At 35.7% G+C, this 25,221-nt stretch overlaps 3 protein-coding genes and 1 pseudogene across 4 annotated transcripts; 3 read left to right on the forward strand and 1 right to left on the reverse strand.

Moving 5' to 3' along the window:
* Positions 1–706: 706 nt before the first annotated feature.
* Positions 707–3,989, forward strand: LOC125370216 (annotated as a pseudogene).
* Positions 3,990–7,985: 3,996 nt separating this feature from the next.
* On the reverse strand, positions 7,986–10,018 carry LOC8275526. Its single transcript, XM_002519070.4, has one exon. It carries the CDS (start codon positions 9,701–9,703, stop codon positions 8,162–8,164), a length of 1,542 nt encoding a protein of 513 aa, XP_002519116.2. The 5' UTR covers positions 9,704–10,018; the 3' UTR covers positions 7,986–8,161.
* An 8,647-nt stretch (positions 10,019–18,665) lies between these two features.
* LOC8275525 (mitochondrial import receptor subunit TOM6 homolog) lies at positions 18,666–18,933 on the forward strand. Its single transcript, XM_002519069.4, has one exon. The coding sequence runs from the start codon at positions 18,769–18,771 to the stop codon at positions 18,931–18,933; it is 165 nt and encodes a 54-aa protein (XP_002519115.1). The 5' UTR covers positions 18,666–18,768.
* Positions 18,934–23,103: 4,170 nt separating this feature from the next.
* LOC8275524 (CASP-like protein 5C1) lies at positions 23,104–25,193 on the forward strand. Of its 2 annotated transcripts, XM_025157323.2 has the most exons (4): positions 23,104–23,646; positions 23,773–23,974; positions 24,678–24,810; positions 24,896–25,193. In XM_025157323.2, exons 2-4 carry the CDS (start codon positions 23,844–23,846, stop codon positions 25,088–25,090), a joined length of 459 nt encoding a protein of 152 aa, XP_025013091.1. In that variant the 5' UTR covers positions 23,104–23,646; positions 23,773–23,843; the 3' UTR covers positions 25,091–25,193. The 2 variants fall into 2 exon arrangements, with proteins under 2 accessions (XP_025013091.1, XP_002519114.1); XM_002519068.4 differs by having other exon boundaries at positions 23,106–23,974.
* Positions 25,194–25,221: the final 28 nt, after the last annotated feature.

Below are 25,221 nucleotides of genomic sequence, written 5' to 3' on the forward strand. Positions count from 1 at the left end.
ACAACACTGCCCGTGTTTACGAACACGCCCACGGACACGCCCGTGTTGGTTAAATACAAATGCGAAGGACCTAGAAGCTTCGGGTAACACGGCCACAGTAGGTAACACGGCCAATTACCCCAGACCGTGTTCCCAACACGGCCAGGAACACGGCCATGTTGGCGGACAGGGGGAAAAACGCTATAAATACCCCTTCCTTGTACCATTTATGTGCGTGTGTGATATATGAAAGAAGAGAGCTTGTAGAGAGAGAAAGTGTGCTCATTGTAAGTAGCTTTAGTGTGAATTAATCAATACAAGTATACACTTCCACAACTCTTGCGTCTCTTTGTGCCACTTTCGTGAATTTACTTCCGCTAGCGTATTTGCTATTATTCTGCCGGGTTTGGCAATCAAGGGTAGGCTGACTAGCTATCTTGAATTTCGGGGAAATCAAGCAAGCTAGGCCGCACGTGGGCAAAGTTTTGGAGAAAAAACAAAACTCACGTGACAGTTGGTATCAGAGCCAGGTTCGAGACAAAGCCAAGTTCGAGACAAAGCCAAGTTCGAGACAGAGCAGGTTAGTATCACGCCACAGTTGGAAGTATAGCGCGGATAAATTCTTTGGGAGAATTCTTGCACGAGATAATGGCCAAGGTTGGTGAGCAATCTACTTCTACCGCTCCTCCTACTCCAAGGAGGAAAGGATAAGCGGAAAGTACGGAGGATAAGTCCCGCGACGTGATTGGCGCGATGGAGGAAAGGCTAGTCAAGGTGGAGACTACCATGTTCGATTGGGGGGATAAAATCGAAGACATGGACCTACGCATCGAGAAGCTAGAGTCCAAGGGGGACGACGGAGAGCTTCGCGAGGAGATGCAAGGTGCCTTGAATGTTCTCGCCGACAATTTATCAAGGGACAATGAGGCTCTCAAGAAGTTGCTTGTCCAATGCCTAGAGAAGGTCGATAAGCTCGAGGTGGAGCTCAATTTGTGCAAGACCGCGTTGGCAAAGAGTGGGGGAGCGCAAGCAGCAACGGTCCACAAGGTCGATGCTCCTAAACCAAAAGCCTACGGTGGGGCGAGGAATGCGAGGGAGATCGACAACTTCCTGTGGAACTTGGAGGGATACTTTGAGGCAGTGGGCATCGTGGACGACACCACTAAGGTAAAGTCCGTATCTCTCTACTTGTGTGATATTGCTACCGTCTGGTGGAGATGGAGGTGCGAGGATGTGAAAAAGGGCCTCTGCACCATTAATACTTGGGAAGATTTTGTTCGGGAGCTTAAGAAGCAATTCTATCCCGACAATGCCGAGAAGGAGGCGAGGTCAAAGCTTCGACGTCTCCAACATAGAGATGGTCATATTCGGGAATATGTGAAGGAGTTCTCCGAATTGATGTTGGAGATTCCCGATTTGGGGGAAAAGGAAGCTTTTCATGCCTTCATTGATGGGTTATCTCGGTGGGCTCAGTTGGAGCTAGAAAGGCGAGGTGTGCAGGACCTTGCCACCGCGATGGCGGTTGCCGAGTCCTTAATAGAGTTGAAGAGGAAGGACTCGTTTAAGCCAAAAGTAAAGAAATACGAAGGAGGTGACAAAGGTGGTGGAGATAGGGGAAAATCTTCCACCAAGGATGGTAAGGCTTCGTATAAAGACAAGGGCAAGTGGAAGAAGGAAGACAGGCGTAGTTCTTCCCCGAGAAAGCTTGCCTGCTTCATATGCGACGGACCTCATCGGGCGTATGATTGTCCAAAGCGAGGAAAGCTTGGAGCACTAGTGATCACCGAAGAGGAAAGGCAAGAAGAAGAGCGAAGACTTGCTTCCCTTCGACTTCTCAATGCTATCCAAGCCAAAGTGGAGCAAAAGCCTCGTGGACGAATGTACGTGGAAACCAATATCGGAGGCAGGAGTATTCAAGCCATGGTGGACACTGGAGCTGACACGGTATACATGGCGAAAGAGGTGGCTGACTCTATTAAGCTGCCTTACAAGAAGGAAAAGGGCTTCATTAAAGGGGTGAACGCAAAGAGATTACCTATCATTGGCGTTGCGAGAGGAACTAACATCCGAATAGGCCAATGGCAAGGTAAGGTCGATATCACAATTGCTCCTATTGATGATCAACGGTTTTATCTTGGTATGGACTTCCTCGATATGGTGAAGGCATTCTTGGTTCCTTATGCCAACACCATGTGCATAATGGAGAATGGCCAACCTTGTGTTGTGCCGATAAAAAGGGAGTTAAGTCAAGATAAGATGGTGTCGGCCATACAGCTCTCAAAAGGGGTAAAAAGGAAGGAGCCAACCTTCCTAGCAACCCTTAAAGTGGAAGAAGGTACCCATGTTGATGAACCTACACTTCCAAGCCCTATCCGAGGCGTGCTAGATGAGTTTAGAGATGTTATGCCGCCAGAGCTGCCGAAGAAGCTTCCTCCACGCCGAGAAGTGGACCACGAGATTGAGCTAGAATCGGGAGCCAAACCGCCCGCCTTTGCCCCCTACCGTATGGCGCCTCCTGAGCTGGAGGAATTAAGGAGGCAACTTAAGGAGCTGCTTGATGCAGGCTATATAAGGCCGTCCAAAGCTCCGTATGGTGCGCCGGTGTTGTTCCAGAAGAAGCACGATGGGTCTCTTCGGTTATGCATTGACTACGGCCCCGAACAAGATTACAATCAAGAATAAGTACCCGATTCCTAACATTGCGGACATCTTTGATCAACTTGGTGGTGCTAAGTGGTTTACCAAGTTGGATTTACGGTCCGGGTACTATCAGGTACGCATCTCCGAAGGACATGAGCCAAAGACGGTGTGCGTGACGAGATATGGATCGTATGAATTCCTTGTCATGCCCTTTGGCCTCACAAATGCGCCGGCCACATTCTGTACGTTGATGAACAAGGTACTTGCTCCTTACCTTGATCAATTTGTTGTTGTTTATCTAGACGATATTGTTGTGTACAGCAACACGCTGGAGGAGCACGTAGAGCATTTAAGGCTAGTGTTCAAAGCCTTGCGGGTTAACGAGCTCTACGTTAAAAGGGAGAAATGCTTGTTTGCCCAACGAGAAGTGGCGTTCCTTGGGCATGTCGTTGGCAATGGGAAGTTGAGGATGGACGGTTCAAAGGTGAAGGCCATCCAGGATTGGGAGCCGCCGGCCAAGGTGACGGAGTTGAGGTCTTTCCTTGGATTAGTAAACTACTACCGGAGGTTCATTAAGGGTTATTCTTCCATTGCCACTCCCTTAACGGATTTACTAAAGAAGGGTCGTGCCTGGGACTGGTCTACAAAGTGCCAAGAAGCCTTCGAGGGGCTAAAGAAGGCGATTATGGAGGAGCCGGTCTTAGCACTCCCCGACTATGCAAAGGCGTTCGAGATCCACACGGATGCTTCTGATTTTGCTATTGGTGGAGTACTCATGCAAGAAGGGCATCCGATAGCCTTTGAAAGCCGGAAATTGAATGACACCGAAAGGAGGTATACGGTGCAAGAAAAAGAGATGACCGCGATAGTCCATTGCTTGCGGACTTGGAGGCACTACTTGCTCGGGAGCAAGTTTGTTGTCAAAACCGACAATGTCGCCACTAGCTACTTCCAAACACAGAAGAAGCTCACACCAAAACAAGCTAGGTGGCAAGACTTCCTTGCGGAATTTGACTATGTCATGGAGTACAAGCCAGGAAGAGTAAACCTTGTTGCCGATGCCCTAAGCAGGAAAGGGGAGCTTGCCGATATAAGCCGTCCTGCATGCAACTTGGCGGAGCGCATCAAGGAGGGGCTAAAGCATGATCCGATGGCCAAGAACTTCCTTGCTCTTATTCGAGAAGGTAAGACTCGAAGGTTTTGGCTGGAAGGAGACTTGCTTTACACAAAAGGAGGAGGATATATGTGCCGCTCCATGATAATCTAAGGAAGGAGATACTTAAAGAGTGCCACGACAACAAGTGGGCAGGTCATCCCGGCATTCAACGGACGATGGCACTTGTGGAGAATGCCTACTATTGGCCTCGCATGAGGGAGGATGTGGAGGCCTATGTGAGGACTTGTCTTGTGTGCCAACAGGACAAGATGGAGCAACAAGCCCCGGGTGGTCTACTAGAGCCACTTTCTATTCCTGAGAGACCATGGGAGAGTGTCTCCATGGATTTTATTGTGGGGCTTCCTTTGTCAGAAGGATGTGCATGGATCTTTGTGGTGGTGGATCGGTTCTCTAAATACGGCATCTTCATTCCAAGGCCTTTGTTTATGAAACATGTGGTAAAATATTGGGGTGTGCCAAAATCCATAGTGAGCGATCGGGACACTCGCTTCACGGGTCGGTTTTGGACGGAGCTGTTCAAGCTATTAGGCACCGACCTCAGGTTCTCTACGAGTATGCACCCCCAGACGGATGGGCAAACGGAGAGGATCAATGCACTTCTGGAACTTTATTTGAGGCACTACGTGAGTGCCAATCAACGAGATTGGGCGAAGTTGCTTGATGTTGCCCAATTCTCTTATAACTTGCAAAGGAGTGAGTCTAAAAGTCCGTTTGAGATAGTTACGGGCCAGCAACCCTACACGCCGAGCACTCTTGCCCTAGACTGGTCAAGCCGCAGTCCACCCGCCTTTAAGCTTGCGAAGGAATGGAAGGAGCAAGCCGATGTCGCACGAGCCTACTTGGAAAAGGCATCTAAGCGGATGAAGAAGTGGGCGGACAGGAAGAGGAGACCAATGGAGTTTCAAGAAGGGGATAAAGTGCTCGTCAAGCTATACCTGCATGGGAAAGCCGACGGACTTCATTTGGGGGCTCCAAGAAGGTATGATGGGCCTTTCCCCATTATTAAACGGGTGGGAAAGGTGGCGTACAAGGTTGAACTTCCCCAAGGCATCAAGATCCATCCTGTTTTCCACGTAAGCCTGTTAAAGCCCTACAAGGAGGATCATGATGACCCAAGCCGAGGCAAGTCTACGAGAGCTCCTTTGAATGTGCGGGCTCAGTATGACAAAGAAGTGGACTACATCATCTCCCACCGTAAGGTGCCAAGGCCCAATCAACCTCCTATGACGGAGTTTCTAGTCAAGTGGAAGGGACTCCCTGAGAGTGAGGCAAGGCCGGGAGCCAATTCGCGACTTGTGGCAATTTGAGGAGAAAATTAAAGCTTACGAGGCGAGCGGGGGCGTTGCAGTTGAGTGGGGAGAATGTCACGCCCGCCTCTAGCGGTATTAGCGGAAGGCTGCACAACACGGCCCGTGTTGAACAACACTGCCCGTGTTTACGAACACGCCCACGGACACGCCCGTGTTGGTTAAATACAAATGCGAAGGACCTAGAAGCTTCGGGTAACATGGCCACAGTAGGTAACACGGCCAATTACCCCAGACCGTGTTCCCAACACGGCCAGGAACACGGCCATGTTGGCGGACAGGGGGAAAAACGCTATAAATACCCCTTCCTTGTACCATTTGTGTGTGTGTGTGATATATGAAAGAAGAGAGCTTGTAGAGAGAGAAAGTGTGCTCATTGTAAGTAGCTTTAGTGTGAATTAATCAATACAAGTATACACTTCTACAACTCTTGCGTCTCTTTGTGCCACTTTCGTGAATTTACTTCCGCTAGCGTATTTGCTATTATTCTGCCGGGTTTGGCAATCAAGGGTAGGTTGACTAGCTATCTTGAATTTCGGGGAAATCAAGCAAGCTAGGCCGCACGTGGGCAAAGTTTTGGAGAAAAAACAAAACTCACGTGACACTAGCCTTTGGTCATTAGCTAAAGAGAGACGATAAAACTACGATGCCTGTTGTCCCTTCCAAGATTTGGACTTAACCCTTTGTTATTTATAGAGGTTTCATTAAGGCCGAACACGGATCGGTACAATTCGGTTATTTATAAATCACTAGTACCATACCAAACCTCGGTTATTTTAAAATTGAAGGTACCAGCACTGTACCAAACATAAAAGGATCCAATACCATATTATACCAATTTTACGGTTTAATACAGTTCGCTTCGGTGCTATTTTCGGTTCTAAAAAATTTTAAAAATATAACTTTAATCTCATATTTAATCAAATATATTTAGAGAAAATATGATTACTAACCTAAAAAAAATAGCATGAAAATCTAAATTAAAATTGCAATCACATTCTTGAACAACCTGTTTCGCAATTCAGTCACTTGCAAATACAATAATTCATTTAATATTCAAATATAAACCATTAAAATATATATTAATGCAAGCATAAAAATATTTTACAGATGGCAATCATTAAAATAAATAAATTTACAAACTTTATGTAGCACTAAAATACATGTCCAAAATTAGCAAAGGAATGTTATTACCTCCCCTCAAAATTAGCACTCCACATTTAATCTTGGCATAAGTGACTCACCAATCTCAGGATCTTGAATAATTCCTCTACAAGAAAGTAAAAATTACGTCGGGTAAGACTTTAACAAAGCATCAACAATAAACAAACATATGTAAGAAGTAAAGAAATCTTACCTGACTCTATGCTTTCAATATTCTCTATTAATTCTTCTAGTTGGATAGGTTTATTTGAACTTCTAAACTAATCTTGACAATAAATGAGGACCTTCGCTGTTGTAGGAAGTAAAAAACTTCTATATTGTTAAAAGATGTTTTGACAATTTTTTCAAGTTTTGTTTGATCCTTTTAAAAAAAAATTAAATTTATAAATATAATTTAATATATTTTTTATATTTTAATATTAAATTATAATATTTAAAAGTTAATAAATTAATTATTTCTAAATATTTAATTTTTTAAGTTTTATTAGTATAATAATATAAAAATTATTTTTAAAATATTTATTTCTTAATTTTAATATTTATATAAATTAATACTTTTAGGATAATTAATATTATTATTCTTAAAATAAAAATATTATATAATTAAAAATTAATTTATTAATAAATATAGTGCAAATAATATTATATTTATATAATAATATCTTTTATAATTTTTACTAATTTATATAACTTTTTATTAAATTAAGTAATTTTTTAATTAACTTGTCAAAAATTTCTAAATAGTAAATAAATTTTAAATCTTGTATTATAGTATGTATACTAGATTACTAGTATCAATATACTATGTGACATATTATTTTTTTAATATATGTATTTTTTATATAATATAAATAATTATTTATAAATATATATAAAAAATTCGGTTCTACAGTTTGGTCCGGATCAATACAAGACGGATCGATTCTGGTACGGTTACGGTACGGTTTTTACTAAAGAACCAATACCATACCGTAATAATAAAAAAATTCGAATCGGTTCAATTCAGTTATAAAAATTTTCGATTTTTTCGGTTCTGGTACTTTTCGGTACGGTTATTCAGTTCGGGCGGAAATCACCGAAATCCATGTTCAGCCCTAGGTTTCATGGACGCCCGGGATAAAAGTATCTTGAGCTTCATTACTGAGATGAAGGATTAGTAGTCTCAGTCAGTCACAATAGGATCCATCCTGATTATCCTTGATGGATTTCCAACAACTTTTAAGCTACCATTCATGTGTAAATGGTAGCATGCTTTTCTTTTCCGTTCAATGGAGTTTAATTGAATTTAATGACCAATCTAGACTTTATTATTAATCTAATTATAAGATGCAAGACAACTTTAATCCTGCAAGCGAAAATGATCAATTGGGTGAAATTCAGAGTTCAAATGAGAACTCAAATTAACACTATTGTGCCCATCAACAATAGATGAGCACCTTGAATACAACAAATGAGAATCTGCCTTGTCAAAATCAATATTAAAAAATTGCCTAGAGTGCACCCCACTTCAACCATCAATTGCTAACATTTTGTCAGTATCAGTTGATAACATTCATTACCCATCATATATCCCAAATTCCGCTCCTTTTAGCCTTGAACAAAAAGTGGCATATATAAAGAGAACTAAAATGAGTTTCCTTCCCCCTGGAAAAGATGATATCATCCATGCTTGTTCAGAGATAAGATGTACAAAAATAAACAAACAGGTTAATACTATATACTCCAAATGCATTTGGTCGAATTTCAAAATAACCACCAGAAATATGTCGAGAATTATATGGCTAGTAAAGATGGAAATATCCAAAAGTTAGACAATACCTACGCTAGCTAGCCAATGTGCTAAATAAGCCAAAATATACCAAATGCAAAAATTCAACTGGCGGAGAAGCACTTATCACATGTTAGAAGATAAGCAATCCCAAACATCCTGGATTTCGCTACGAATGGTTTCAAAGTCATGTATGATACCTCGGTTTCGTCCTTGAAATGTAATTGTCTCAGCAACCATCAGTTCTATGCACTCTCTGTCAAATTGTTCCATACCTTGGCTTTGCCTAAGAAACTCATTTAGTTGGGATTGCCAATGATCAATCTTGTTTCCAAAATTATCCATCTTGGAGCGCAAAGTCCTCATGTTTGCCATAATAACCTCTAGGAGGAGAAAAATATCTGCAATGGTCCTCTCTTGCCGTTTGATTCCAAGTTGAGTAATTAGGGATCGCAAATTCCCAATCTTGCTTTGCAAATCATCCAACTTGGAGCCCATAGTCATAGTCCTCATGTCTTCCTGCATAGCTATTACAAGGAGGAAAACACCTTGAACAACACTTGGTTGCCGAGCTTTATCTGGGGCTCGTCCTTCCTCTGCAGAGAAAACTACATTTGGAGATGGAGGGGCAGAGGATGCAGGATTTGGATCAGGCAGTGAATTAGCTGGTGCTGAAATAGCAAGTGAAAGTTGAGTAGCGGGAGAATCTTGAATCTCACTAACATTTAGATTCTCCTGAGATAAGATTGGATGAGCAACAGCTTTATCCTTTTTAAGAAACCAGCCCTTTTCACTCTTCACATACCCCATCTTACGCAGAGTAACCTCACTGTAAATATCTGAACTTTTCAATTCCTTACACTCCTCTTCCTCAAGAGAAACTTTAAAATGCTTGAAGATTAATGTAAGCATCATTCCATATGGCAGATATGCATTTTTCTTTTCTGAGCATGCAACCATATGAGATAACAAAACAAATGGCAGATTAAAATCCATACCGTTAAGAATATGCCACATAACCAACAAATCCATATCAGAAACACAATTCAAACTCCTTTTTCTAGGCAGTATTATATGCACTACCATAAGATGAAGCAATCTCATTTCCAATTTCAAGTGACAAGCATCGACCTTTGAAGATACTACAGAAGAGTCGGGATTTTCAAGAAGCATTTTAAATGCTTCTACTCTACTAATCCCAACATCATTTTCCACCCATTTATAATCATTCTCATAAATCTCAGTACCAAAATTAGGAATTCCAATAATCTTCTTTAGAGACTTTTGATTCAACCTAATTTCCTTTCCTTTAACAAAAGAGTTTATCTGAGCTTTATCAGCATCAAATGATAAATTTGCATAAAAATGCCTCACTAACTCGGGATAGAATTTTTCTTTTATCAAAATAAAAGATACCCAATTCATATGTTTAAACCATTTACCAAGCTGAAACCCTTCTTGATTAAAAAATCCCAAATCAATAGACCTACCAGGAACAGTTTCTCCATAAATAAAACGAGAATGGTACCTCTCCATGCATGCTTTTGATGAAAAATACGATATTTCCCCTGATTGAAGCCATTTCCGAGGCTTTTTGGGTTCCCTGTCATTCTCCACGACATCATTGAGGGAAAGATCGAATCTTTTTGATCGAGTTTCTGGTGGCATTGCGACGGGTATTGGATTTTGATTGCGATTGATGGGTTTTGGGTTAAAATTTGGAACTTTAGAAAGCTGTTTCAACTTCAGGGACGTACGGTTCTAAGAAAGAGAAATTAAAAGAAGAAGAAAAGGGTACTTATTCCCCATTCTAGAAAGAGAAGATACTGATTGTACCGATCTATTAGAATTCCGGTAGAACAAAAGTTCATATTACATCAAATTCTTAAAACAAGTTTATTTCAAAAAGAAAAAAGGTTGTTTGCGGTTAGTAAAACTCTTCTTAACATGAGAAATAAAAAATGACTAATTCTATCTACGTGTTCAATTTACTCTAATCAAATATTTAATTTATAGAAAATTTTAGTTTTAACTGTTGTAGGATCGAACTCGGTAATATAATTCCTTAATTAGATTAAGGTAAAATTTTTAAATTTACTTAATCTGATTTTTTTAAAAGATGCCTAATTTGATTCTAATATTTAATAAAAAATTAATAATTACCAACTATGATAATTATAAATTATCAACTATGATAATTTATTATGTTATAAATTAATTAGTATTATAAAACTATATGAATGATAATTTTAAAAATTAAAATAAAAGATTTGTATATAAGTTTTGATACATTAAATAAAATAATTTAATAAATATTATATTGCATATATCTAATAGTTGAATATGATGTGTCTAATTTAGTATTTGCAATTGCACGAACCGTTCTTATAGTAAAGTAGTAAATTCGCTACGAGGTCAATCTTCCAATAAACTATGTGTAATATCTAAATTTTTTAAAATTAAATTTTAATTATTTATCAAGGACATTTTAATAAATAAATATTAATGTTTAATTGAGCCTTTACTAAAATATTTTCAAAATAATAATAATTGATTACTATAAATAATATTTAAATTTAGTATTATTATAAATAATTTCATAATATCGATTCTCAGTGAAAGTAAGGTATAATTTTATGATTTTGAATAAATAAGTCAAGTTGTATTTAAATTAACTTTAGTATGTAATATCACAAAAATAAAATAAACAATAAAAAAAATGATTTAAATTATGTTAAATATTGTCTATTTATCATTGAAAAAGTTTTAATAAGCTTAAAATTTATACTAACTTAATTGACTATAACTAAGTACGAAGTATATATATATATACTTCGTACTTAGTTATAGTCAATTAAGTTAGTATAAATTTTAAGCTTTTACACATGTGCGTGTTAAAATAAATAAATAATATATAGGGGTTATTATAGCAATTTCATTTTAAGGGGGCTCAAAAGGTTCTTTTCCCTTCTCAAAAACATTGAGTTAGGTCCTTTTGCATATCCTCCCCTTTTTCCCTCCCATTGTCGTCAACCTTCCTTCCTCCAATTTCTATTTTATGTCACCATCGGACATCAAGCTCCGGCCAAGGGAAGTTCTCAGTGTCACCAGCACCGTGATGCCTCTTTTTCCGCCTAAAGCCGTCGACAGCGTGAAGGAGGAGAAAAGAAAGCTACCCTCCGCTGCTAACTTCGAATCACCTCGCTGCCGCCGTTTTCTAGACAATCCGACGTCGGAAATAGCTTCCTTGCTCCTAAAACCCCAACCTAGACAGTTGCAGCCTCTGATGCCGCCGCTGGACTGGTGATCAGAGTGGGTGTGATTTTTCGTCGGACTTGTTTGGTTTTTGGTGATTTTGGTGGCCTTCCTGTCACGACATGATCTGTAAGCCCGTGACTGGCACTAGGGAATGGGTAGGCGTAAGGCCACCAAATCCCGTAGTAAGCTTGGCACTCGTTAACTTAATTACATCTCATCTAATATCACTGATGTCACAATTTCTTAACCATTAAATTCTACACATTTAATTCGGTCTGGCAGAAGAATTAGGCGAGACCCAAAACTACATAAAATTACAACTGATAAGTCTATTACTTCTACTGCGGAGAATCTAAAATTTTACAAGACAAATATACCAAATCAAATATATCACCCGATGATGAAGGAATCGGGTTGCTAGGTAAGAGCTGTGGGAAGACTAACAATCACATATATGAAAAACAGTAAAATTGAGATTGTCAGTCTCGAGAGTGAGTTAAAAATCATATATTCAAAATTATTTACAACACTTTCGTAACATATTTTTTTAATTTGAAATAAATAATAAGTCATGCAAAATAAATGTGTCATGTCATGCTTATATAAAATGATTTTCACACACTACGGGACGGAGTACCTTAGCAGAATTATAATTCCAACACCAAACATCCCGACTCTCTCTCATTCTAACAAAACTGGTGTCCAAAGAGCGAGGCTCGACGAGGGTCCTTAAATCTAGTTTAAACACTTAATTATCACTAACACTCTTAGCCTTTCGACTCTCTTACTCCAATAAGACTAGCACCTAGAGAGCGAAGTTCGACTAGGGTTCTTAAATCCAGTCTGGTCACTTAGGTTTCCAAATAAGCCAGCTCCCAGAGAGGAATGCTCGACTAGGGACCTTTACTCCGGCAACACACTCTACTAAGCCTAGAAAGCGATGCTCGACCAGGGCAAGTCCTAAACTTACCTTTTTAAATTTACCAATTTACTATTTTTCCATCACTCTCAAATTTATACCGGTGCACTCATCAAAATAAATATGTTCTATTGCCGCCCCATCCCGAGTCAACATAAAATCGATAAAATCATAATGCGAAAAAATGAAACATATATAAATAATATATAATTAAACAATCAAAATATTAATCATTTAATCAGAAATATCGCGTAAAATATTGGCATGACACACGTAAGCAGATATATGATTTTAACTCACAGCTTTGACGACCTCCTAGCTCTGCTCCAATACCTCGGGTGGAACGAGTCGAACTGACAGATTATCTAATCACGGAAAACAATTAATCGATAACGCTGAAACAATAGATAATTAACCCTACGTCTAGATTCCTAGGACTAACTGTCTAAAAATCTCGACTCGGAAGAATTCTACAGAAAATCCGGCAGAACCTCCCCTAAAATACGGACATTTACTCCCCGTAAAACGGGTCTAGGACCTGCCAGAAAACACTTCGAATAATCAACATTTCATTTTAACGGGAGTCGGGTCTCCAAGACTTCACTATTTTTCCAACTCCGCCACACATCACAAAACACGACCCAAGGCAAGCAGTCCGACAAATAATTCTTTTGACTCACAATATTTTATAATATTCAACATAATTCAATAAACATATAACTTTACCAAAGAATTTTAAAATCAACGAGTCAAAGAATTACTGAGACGCTTGATCGCTTAGCCGACTCGCCTCCCGCCTTCGGAGTCCGATCGACGATCCGAACACACCAACGGACTTAAAACGACGCGTTGATGACGATCCTTGCTTCTGATTTTTCGACCCGATCTCCAAACATCCAGAGAGATTTACACACGATCTCGGCCGTCGATTTTCAAACGGAGTTCGATTGCTATGAAACCGGTGCCATTATGAAGCTTGAGCTGAGGAGAGTCCGGATATGCCCTCTGATCATCCATCCCTTGCCGGAGCTCGCCGAAAAAACTAGAAAACACAACTGCCACCCATTTTCTCTCTCTACTGCGAACTTCCAATTCCGGCCACCATTCGCGTCACTGCTGTCGCCAAAACAAAGCCAAGACCGAGGGGAGTCAATTGCCGCAAAAAACAGTGGCTACCAACACCGGAAACGCCATGAACGAGCTGCATACCGTCGATCATCTTTCTCCTCTTTTTTTCTCTTCGCGGCTCTTCGCCACCACGCCTTGAGGCGACGGATGGCAGCGCCCTGTCTCCCTCCTTCTTCTTCTCCCCCCGACACCGATTCTCTCTTCCTTCTTTTCTTCTTTATTTTCCCTTCTTTCCTAAACTTTTCTTCATTACTATTTGGTCCCTCAACTTTTTAATTACAATAATTTCGTCCTGCAGAAATTCCAATTAACTCCTAAACTTTTCTTTAGCTTTTCAATTAAATCCCTAACTATTTAATTTGGGTCAAATTAGAATTATTGAAAATACACAATTACATATTTACCCTTGCTTTTAAATATAAAATTACCAAAAAGCCCTTGCCGATATATTTAATTATAAAAATACTAAACATATAAATTTCCATTAAAATCCCATATTAATAAAATTTTACTTTTAATCCTTATTTCAAATTAATTTTTCAATTTAATCCCCACACCCGATTAATTTAATAATCAATTTGCTAAATATTTTCTAATTAAAATTTAAAACAATTAGCTAATTAAAATACCATTTTCCCAAAAAAAAATTATAAAATATCCTTTACAAATTCTTCCATAATTCTCAAATATAGAATTTAATTTATATATATTCATTTGGGGGAAAATTTTGAATAACAAAAAATATAATCTATTTCTCAAATAATTTACTTAATTAATTTCTTAAAAATCAAACTAATTGGAAATGAGAATTAACTCCTTTATTTGTCTAGTATTAAAATTTCCATTAGATCATTCCAAATTAAACCAAATAAAAAAAATTAATTTAAATAAAAATTCATTTATCAATTATTATTAACGTTATCATTATTAAAGGAAAATTCCGGGTATTACACTTTCGATGGTCATTTGATGAGATAACTGCATATCCAGACTCCTAACACCTTGATCTGCAAATTGGCATCATCAGATTTCGGCGAATGGACTCTAGAGACCTCGTGACATGTGCTGGCGGGCAGAAATTCGTCTCGACTTCTCGATTTATCGTGTGCTAGTTTGCGAATTTCAACTCGTCTTGGTAAAATATTTTAGACTCGATGACTTAATTTAATTTAGCTTAATATTTATCTATAGTTATATAATTTTATTAATTAGTGGTTTTAATGCAGTAAACCTTGTAAATTAATTATTAGTCTTATTGTGACTTAAGTTTGGGTAATTTAAATTATCAGTTGATTAGATATGTGCTATGTTGACTTGTGATTAAATTAAAAATTTTGAAAAATTAATTGAGAGTTGGTTGTGAAATAAATATTTATGCCAGACTGTTAATTAATATTTGTGATATAAGTTGTGTTGCAGAGTCGGAAAAAATAATGCAGCTTTGATGGTCTAATTCCTATTAAATAATTGATGAATATTATAAGCGTTTGTAGCAGGTTCTCGACCTGTTATATGGGGTAAACGTCTGTATTTTAGAGAAGGTTTTGCCGAATTTTTAATAGAATTTTCAAGTCGGGATTTTTTTTGCAGTCTAATTCTAGGAGTCTAGGCCTAAGATTAATTATGAAATATTTTATTAATTTAATTATTTACATGAATAGATTTTCCGATGGTTCAGCTAGCTCTGCCAAAGGCGCAGGAGCAGCTAGAGGAAATTCAGCAAAATTGTGAGTTAAAGTCATATAATTTGTCGTATGTATCATATCTTGATTTAAATGCAATTCTTTTTTATAAATAATTATTATAGTTATTATTAGTAGTATAAGTATTATTAAATTTTATTTTTATTACTATTATTGTTATTATTATTATTATTAATATTATTATTATTATTATTGTCATTACATTTATTATTATTATTATTATTATTGATATTTTAATAATTATTATTATTATTATTATGAATATTGCACTATTATCTTATGTCATTGTAACTGATGTGATTTACTTTTAGTATTTTATGTTAATTGAATAAAATTTCAATTGATTAAAATTTTAATATTATTGATGCTAAATATGTATTGTGGCTTAGGATGAGAAAACAGTAAAACATAATACTTGATGGGTTGCATTAGGACCGCGTGCGCACCGATATAAATTAGAGATAGGTAATAGAGAAAATTTTGGTGATGTGCCCTGGTCGAGCACAACTCTCTGAGCTTGAGCTTATAGAGTTTTGATTTGCCGGAGGAAAGGCCCCTGGTTGAGCATTGCTCTCTAGGAGCCGGCTATTTTGGTATTTAAGTGACCATACTAGATTTAAGAACCCTGGTCGAGCTTCGCTCTCTGGACGCCTGTCTCATTGGAATAAGAGAGCCAAAAGGCTGATAGAATTAAGGATTTAGGGTTCTACTAAGGTACTCGTCCTATGTATGTTAAAAATTATATTTTTCTAAATTATGATATGGTACGTATTTGTTATTCTATGATATTCTATACTATTTAAATAATTATTTTATATATATATAGTTACTTTAGTTCAGATTATATGATTTTTAACTCACTCTTGAGACTGACAGTTTCAATTTAATTATTTTTCACGTGACAGCTAGACCTTTCGCAGTTCCTCTCTTTGAGCAGCCCGACTCTTTTCTTCCTCGGGCTTAACATAATTATTATTTTTTGTATTCCTAACTATTTGAATTTCTAAATACTTCACAAAATTTACATCCAAACTTAATATGTCTATCAGACATGTTGGACAACCTAGCAATGTATTAATTTTATTGTTGTTGATGAACCGATATGAACTCTATTGTATTTGTGAATGAGTATTAGTAGACATAGTGTTGGTATTTTAAATGAAATTATAATTTAATTAAATTAATGGTCGGTCAGGCTTGCTATGGGCTTCAGTGGTCTTAAGCCTACTCATTCTCTATCATCGGTCACGGACCCACAGATCAGGTCGTGACACTATGAGGTCACTTATTATATAAACTAATTATTAACACAAAATAATAAAAGTAAATTTAAACACTCTAAACCAATATTTTGAGAGAATATAATATTTATAAATAAATGGTGATGTGTCTTTTTCTTTAGCCTAACCATTTACATACCCTTTATTTTATCTTAAGCCTAGATCTAATTAAATGGTGATGTGTCTTTTCCTTTAACCACTCAAACTAATGATACAACTAAAGTTTTTTCTATCGATATAGATTGAAGTAAAGATTGTGTCTCTAATATATTTAATTTAAATATTTTTATAACAAATACTATTATTAAATGATGAGTAACTAACAATAATAACTGAAACTAATAAAGATATAAAAATAAAAAAATCACTCATTAAATAAAAGTTCATATATAAGTAAAAAGGTTAAACTAAACACTTATAAAAACTAGTCTAACATATTTAACCCAATGATCATGGTATTAATAGAAAGACATGAAAGTAAAATAGAAAATAAAAACTCCCTTGAGATCCATAATCCTTCAAGTAGGAAGATGATTAGTCATCACTCTCTGCTTCTTGAAAAACTTCTTACATCTTAAAAGAACAATAAAAACTAAAACTAAAGTATTTATGAAAGAATTGTAGGAAATTATAAAAAAAAAATAGTGGACAGATGCAGATGTAGCAGAAAGCAGATATGAGAAACCTCTCGCATCTTATATATATATATATATATATATATATATATATATAAGAATGAATTGTTATGCGGTCAGTAAACTATTTCTGCAGGCAGCCTATCAAATCAGATCACATATTTTTGAATATGTCGTACCGTCATGTATTCAGTCTTCCATTTGGATGTTCTTGCTCGTTCCCAGAGAGAGAATGGGCACGACTACCCCTCTTCCCGTTCTACTGTCCAAAACACACCGACCATTCTAAATTCTGGGTCTCGTCCTGAACGAATCAAATCCAATATATATATATATATATATATATATATAGTAGAATCCTCTTCTAAATAAGTCTCCCTCAAGATAAATATATTCAAGATAAATTTATCTAATATATAAGACTATAGGTACCCTTATTTTCATCAAATAATATCCCACAATAACTCTTAATATAAAGCATAATAATAATACAAAACAACTGAAATGCTCCTTATTCATGTAAATTTTGGCTAGGCCCGGTAAAGTAGTTAGTCCATACGTCTCACTCTTGGATCTTAACACAAATATGTCCAATTAAATTTCTTTTTTAGTATTTTTTTTCATATTTTTCTCTATTGACTAATATTATTTGAAAATAGATAATTAAGTTTAAGTGAGGTAAAATTACATATTTTCATCATATATTATATATATATATAACATATCATTAAAGCTCTAAAATATCATAAATAACTATATACAATTTGGATTTATTGAATTATAAATCCACTCGTAGTTGAATCAGTGACTATTATATTTTAGTCATATTTGCTCGAGATGACTTTTTATTTTATAAATAATAAATTCGTATTTGCTACGAATCTCCTTCTAAAAGAATTGATTGTAACTTTCTATTTTTTAATTAATTATATATTTTAGTTTTTTTACTTTATTAATATTTTATTTATAATGAATACGTGTAAACTAGAAAACTATTAAAAAGCTATTCTAAATCTGAAACAAAACAAAATTGTATAAAGTGGGACTTATTATAGAACAGAGGAAGAATCTGGGGCTAAATACATTATGCATCCCTGAATCTCTGCAAATTAACTTATGTCACTCCGACTGCTTTTATTTTAACTTGTTACATTTATGGCCCTAATGCTAATTATATAAGCGTGTGCTTCTAGAATCACAATCTTGTAGAATTACAATTTCAAACATTACAAAATAGATAAAAGAAACTAAATAAAATTATTAAAAACCGAATTTTAGCAAATAAAAATTAAAATCTTATTAGGTAAACCATTTATCCCATGATTCTTGGGATAAAATAAAGAAAAAAAAAACAAAACCCTTCTTTTTGGATTGTTTTCGTCGTCTTTAAATCAGCTGCTTTCCAACAATTGCATATTAAAACAACCATTTATTAGACTACATCCATCAAAAACTTTTAAGAAGTGCTAAAGGGTCCAAATTGAAAATGAAAATCATAGAAAAATTCAAATTATATAAACATACACATTGCCCCACTAAAACAAAAGAATTTTAAGTGGAAAAATTGTTATTTAACTTGCAAATAAAGTTTAAAATAGTTAAAACATAATAATAATAATATTATTATTATTATTAATAACCTTAACTCAAAAGTCTCCAAGGCAGTGCGAAACGACAGGAGCATAAAGTAAATGCATATAGCTAAAACCCTTCAAAATAGAAAAAAAAGGGATATAAAAACAAATCAAAAATTAAAAGCAGCAGCATCTAGGGTTTTAGAGTAGAGAAGGGGAAATCTAGTAGAGAAACAATGTTTCCTGGGATGTTTATGAGAAAACCAGACAAAGCAGCGGCTTTGAAGCAGCTAAAGACACATGCAGCCATCTTCGGTGCCTGGGTTGCCCTTATTCGTGTTACTCCTTATGTCCTCCATTACCTCTCCGATGATAAAGATGAGCTCAAGCTCGATTTCTAGGTTAGTTATTTCCTTTTCTCAATCCGCTTTTCCATTTTTTTTCAATTTTTTTTGAGTTATCAGTTTATGGCTAGTTAATTTTAATTAAGTGTAGAAAGATGCTTTTTTTTTTCTTCTTTGAATTGAAAGTTCCTTGGGAAAATTGAAATGGTCCTCAAGCTTATTTGGGAATAAACCGTAGAATTTCTTGCTTCGTTTTGGCTTACACTGTTGAATACCAAAGATCTGGCAGTCATTTTCTTATCTTCAGATTAAGGGTTCGTTCTAATTACCTCCTTCATTCTGTCGATAATCAATCATTTATTTGGCTTGGTTAATTAGGCCTCTTCCTCTGGAAATAACTGACAGCTATCTAGACTATATGGAAACAGAAAGCTCTAACACCCTTCTAGTATTAACACTAGAATTGTCTAGAGTCCAATTTATATGTTGACTTGCTGGATGGTCAATACAGCTTCTTCATGTTGTGTAAAAGAATACTGTTACCCTAATTTCTTCTCCTCAGTATTTCTGCTGCTGCATAAGCTTGTGCTTTTATCCTCTTTATGCTTGAGGGTAACATTGTCTATGTGCTCATATAGACTCACCTATACATGAATAGTGGCTGCAAAGTACAAACTTATTGGATGCATTTATATACACACTCGTGCATTGTTTGCTATCATTTCTTTAATCACTTACTATATTACTTTTTCTGAAGAATCCCCCATCACTTATGTTCTCCTTCTGTTTATGAATCTCCAAATTTAACAACAATAATGGCTACTGCTTTTATCACCCTCTACACTATAAATCTACATGCATGTTCACCCAGCAGCAGGTAACAAAACTAGCCATTCATTTCACCAGCATTTATCCACTAAAGGCGTCATGTCTCTATCCCTTTGTTGCTCACTACCTAAGTTTTGTCAACTTGTCACTGCTGTCGTTGTTATCATAATCCTTTTTTTTTTTAATATTTCTTAGGGCTGCTTTTGCATGTTAATTAAAGCTTCATTTTCTTGATTTCAGAAGATATGTTTTTATTTATTTGGAATTTCTGAAACGAAAAGGGTTGTTTTTGACGTATATGAAAGTTTAAGAAAAGGGATAGAAATTGTTATGTTGCTTGTATCTTGTCTATTAAGATGAGAAATTTGCAAAATGTACCTAATTTGCCATTCTCAACACATCCTTAATTGATATTTTACCTTCCATTACAAGGAAGATTGTAAAGAAATGATTGGGTGCTAGTTTTGACAGGCCAAAAGAGTTACAAATGATTTTAGTCTATGTACAAAAGGTGTGAGACGTCATGGAACAAAGAAAAATGAACCTATTCTGTGTTATTAAACTTCCTTTTCCAGGGGTGTGGTAATTGACCATGCGCTATGTTTGATTGCCAAAAGAAAAAAAAAAAAAGAAGACCTTAGGGAAAGGAAAGGTGGCAAAAGTTCCTTTGCCTGCAAATCATGACTTGGATCATGAATGCAACTAGAAGATAAAGTGAGGGTTGTCTATTGTATGCCAAGTGCCAACTCAAATGAATACCCTTAGAAACTGGACCTAATTTCTTGTCTATGTAACTGAGCAGCCAACTTGCTATGGGGAAATCTTGGCCACTAATTTATCAGTGCCTGATCTCGCCATTATGTACTTAGTGAAGTTTTTGTTTTATTATCCTATACATTAAGGGTACCTTTTGCATGACAATGAGTTTTGCTTGGAGGCTTCTTGATGCATCCAGATATGAGGGTAGATTGCCAAATACAAGTCTTAGTGAATAGTAACTTGTTTAGATGACGAACTAATTGAGCGATCAGACTATTTATTTTGTTCTCCCTTCTTAATATGCCTCATATGAGTTGGCTGTTTCTGCTAACTTGATAGTATTAGATTTTAACTGGTCAATTTTCATTAATGTTCAGTTGATGCTCGACGTTTTTATTATTTTCTAGTCTGCTTTTGATATTTGAATTCTTCAAAAACCATCTAAGTGAATTATAAATTTAACAACTTATTTATTCATGGTTTAACTCTTTTGATTTTGCTTTCAAGTAAGTAATTTATATAGGTTTCATTTTGTTATAAGCAAATATAACAACTAGAATACATGCTTGGTAAATATGTAAGCTCACATAATTTGAGACAATTATGCATTTGCAAAAGGAAGAGAAAACAAACTTTTTGTGTGTCATTGAGCGCTATCTAATCAAAGAAAAGAAACTTTAGCAAGCAAACCAAATGAAGCCTTATGAACTTGATGTCAGCAGTTCTATGATTAGAATACTTATTGATATTAAATTATCTGTTTCTGATTATTCATGTATTTATTTGGTCATCTTTTTTTTTTTTTTTTTTTTTTGCTGATGCAGGGGCCTGATAAGAGAAATTGAGTTGAGATGAAGATGAGCATGTGACCTTGTATCTTTTTTCTTCTCTTTCTTTCCTTCAGCTGGAAGTATGTGAGGCTAGCGTGGGCATTTTGGTCATATTCTTTTAAGCTTTTTATCGCTTTGGAGGATTCAGTACTCTTATCATTCATGTTATGGGTGGTCTAGGATATATCATTTCATAAATGTACTTCTGATTTCATGTTAGCAACATTAAATATTGTTAATCTCTCTTATGCCAATGATTTATAAAGTTTCCTATATAAAAACAAGACCAGGGGAGAGCTTGGCTGTGAACCATTTCTACGGATTACTTCAACGGCAGCAATTATCATATCATTAAATTGAATATGTTTGGGTTTTTAACTTCCTGCAGAACTCATTCTTGTATGTTAGAACAAAATAAAATTAACCACTAGCAGATGCATAGCCATAGCTCAGTACAAGATAAGCTTAGTATTGTAGCAGACATCACCTTCATACAAAGTTTAAAGCAGGAAGTTGATAAGGAACCAATTTTGCCCGGTTACGGGAGTACTTTTAAGTCTCCCCGATCAGGTTCTTATGCCAGCAGGGGTAAAACATTTTGTTAATGCCATGTGGAACAACCATAAATAACTCAAAACAAGACCAAACCCACGTTGTAGATTTGAGTGAGAATGAATGGAAATTGGGTGTTGCAGTCTTCAAATTTGAAGGGGTGAATGAAAAATAAGGTAACAGGCATCATCCAAAGTGCAGCTGAAAGCTGGCAACGCAACATAAGACAGCCACTAATGACGTTGTTGTTGCCGACAAAAACCCAAACTTGGTCTACGATGCCATCAAACCTCCGAGCTTAAAAAGTATCATGGGTTTGAGTTGTTTGTGCACTCCTTGAATGATAAGTTGACAATTTTGCTTATCAACAGGGAAAGCAACTCATCGTGGTGTTTTTAACCTTTTCTACTCCCCCAAGTTCAAGATTAACCACTAATGCTCTTTTCTCTTTCCCACTTTCAAGGGACTTAATAGACTCCACAACCTTCCTTTTAAAGCTCTCGTTCACTTTCTCTTCTGGTCATCTAAGCACTAATTCTTTTTATATAATGTTTTTTATTCTTTTTTATTTTTATGAATGCTATTAAAATATGAAAAAGAGAGAGTATCACTTGTGGTTCATGCTTCCACGATTCTCCCATTTTCCCACCAGCTTGGAAATGAAAGAAATTGGGGAAGATACTTATGGACTTGTCATGATTTTTCTAGATTCATAATATGGAATTAACACCAGTTTCCTGTTTTTAAAATCTGATTTCTTATGACTGAAAAATTTCAGCTGGCTAGTTATCAAGTAAACTTGCTATACAGTGATGAAAACAAATAAGGGTTTGCTTAAATTAGATGACATCAGTTTACTGAAAAAATAATAAAAAAAAAACACATGATGACTTATTCTCCTGTTTTATTTTTAGAACTCTGGAATTTTCTTTTGATGTGTCTTATATTATTTCTAAAGGGGACATGTAAATATATGAAAGTTCTTACCTTTTACACTAGTCAAAATATAATATATTTTTTTTCCTTTTCTTATGGTACTATTGTTACACTATTCGATATTTTTTCCATTACTTTTCATGTTAATTCACATGTTATCCAAAAAAAGAAGCATTAAAATATCAAAGTGCAATAACAACTCAGGTTATTAATTAATTGATTCATTTTATTAACATCTTTTTATAAGATCAGAATTTTATATTAAGAGTTAGGTTATTTTAAATTAGAACTTTGGAATAAAAAGAATTCATGCATTTATATTTTCCATTTAATCTCATGCATAAAGTATTTTTCTTAAAGAAAAAGTGGTGCAACAGAAAATATGCATAGATTAAAATAAGCATATGATAGGAGCATGGAAAATTTGATTAGCTTAAGAAATACTTGTCTTGAAACACAATTTGTAAGGTTTAGATAGAAAGTTTAAAGCAACTTGCAAATCGCAGCCACAACAAATAATTCCATTTAATTAACTTGACATTTATGATTTATAATGCAGCAACTTGCCCCAATTAGTGATATAAACCAGAACGAGAAAAAGAAAAAAAAGAAAACAAACAGACCAGGCGTCAAAATCTTTACATAATTAAGGCAAAACTTGAAAGTGAATTATAAAACAAACACTACCAATATTCTTGGTCAATCATATTATTACAATCACCTCAAAGCTTGCCGCTTCAATCCAAAATTTTGTCTGACAACAATTTTCTTCATTCTCTCTTTCTTAGGCAATTCTTTTTGTCAATCTTTCTTTCTTGGGATTTATCAATGTTTCTCTCTATCTTTTCAAGTAAAGGCCAAGAATGTAGAACTCAAATCTTTTGCATATAATTCTTGATGCATAATAACTTGTAAAAGTAGTAATAATTTGCATTTTATTGATTAAATTTTCTCTTTTGCATTTTTTTTTTTTTTTTCTGTTGATGAGAAGTTTTGGGGGGTTAAGATGAGCCTTGAGAAGAAGGCAAGAAAAGAAGAATCCATGCAAAAAAGGGTGCAGCTATGGATGATATACCTGGCTCAGTAGGGACCAGTGCCAGCTTCTCTTTGAGATTAGGACAGACCATCTTCTCTTCTGCTTCTCTCTTTTTCATGTCTATTGGTGTCCAGTTCTACAGCTACACTGCCTTCTGGTAATCTTTTTCTTTTCCTCTATCATATTTGTTGATCTAGTGGAATTCAATTCTACTGGTGCTGTTTTTCATATTGCAATTAACATATGACTTATTTTTCGGAAGAGATTGGACATAGATTTTTTTTTGCTCCTAAATTAAATGCAGTTTCATGTTAAGTTCTGGCTACTAATTGCTGGAAGAAGTTGCCAAGATTTTCTTTTTAATTTAATCTCATAACTTGTAAGTGCTACTCAATTTTGACAACTTTTTTCAAATTAAGAACTTTCAAAGTCAGGTAACTATAGCCTTATGCTGCTTAATTCTACACATCATTATTTCACTGAAGATAATGATCAAGAATGTATTAAATCACTTGGATTTTACCTATTTTCTCACCCTAGATATGAAGAGATCAAATTGGATTTGTTCTTTCCTGATTTTCCATTTATTTTGCGTGCTACCCTTTGAAAACAAATTCTGGTTTTGTTAGATAATTCTTCATGTGAGGTGTTGTGTGCTGCTGTGTTGCTTTCTATTGATGCAAAGCATCTACTTGTTTCTTCTACTTGGGGAAAACTAATATGAAGACCCAAAAGCTGCAAGTTGAACCAACTTTAGAATTGATTAATGTTCTTTTGGATTCTGTACATAAGCAGCATTTTGAGAATTGCATGATTAAGTAAATGTATCCAACTTTCTTTCAACATGTATTTTGTCTCAGCTACTTGGTCACAATCATGGGTTTGGCAATTCCATGGAGTTTTACGCTGGCTATAGTTGATGGATACTCTGTTTTGGTAAAATGCCCTATCCGACAGCAAGGAATACTGCTGATTATTATCGTAGGAGATTGGGTAAGTAATACTTAATTCTATGAGAAAAAAGACACTGCATTCCGTGGTGATTACTCAAAGACAAAATGGTTGCAATTTATGGCAGGTTTTATCACTTCTTATCCTAGCAGCAGCTTGCTCAACAGCTAGTGTTGTCGATCTTTTGCTTCATTCAGATGGAACGTATTGCCCTCCCAGAGTTTGTAGTAGGTATCAAATATCTGCTGCTATGGCATTCCTGACTTGGTTTCTATCCATGGCTTCATCTCTTTTCAATCTTTGGTTACTGCCCTCCTTGTAAAATTTCTTACTTTTTTTCTTTTTTTTAATCTATTTCCTGGCTGTAACCCTTTGCCACAAATATATATATTTTTCCCTCAAAGATCGTTTATGGCTCTTCTAAATCCAAGTTTTGTACATTATAGTGGTGCT

The sequence above is a fragment of the Ricinus communis genome, chromosome 5 (assembly GCF_019578655.1).
Source record: "Ricinus communis isolate WT05 ecotype wild-type chromosome 5, ASM1957865v1, whole genome shotgun sequence".
Lineage (NCBI taxonomy): Eukaryota > Viridiplantae > Streptophyta > Magnoliopsida > Malpighiales > Euphorbiaceae > Ricinus > Ricinus communis.

Excerpts from the sequence above, each read along its gene's own strand:
- LOC8275526 (XM_002519070.4), bottom strand. The coding sequence starts at position 9,703 with ATGCCACCAGAAACTCGATCAAAAAGATTCGATCTTTCCCTCAATGAT.
- LOC8275525 (XM_002519069.4), top strand. The coding sequence starts at position 18,769 with ATGTTTCCTGGGATGTTTATGAGAAAACCAGACAAAGCAGCGGCTTTG.
- LOC8275524 (XM_025157323.2), top strand. The coding sequence starts at position 23,844 with ATGGATGATATACCTGGCTCAGTAGGGACCAGTGCCAGCTTCTCTTTG. Across the intron at positions 23,975-24,677 it reads TACAGCTACACTGCCTTCTG|CTACTTGGTCACAATCATGG; the intron begins GTAATCTTTTTC and ends ATTTTGTCTCAG. Across the intron at positions 24,811-24,895 it reads TTATTATCGTAGGAGATTGG|GTTTTATCACTTCTTATCCT; the intron begins GTAAGTAATACT and ends AATTTATGGCAG.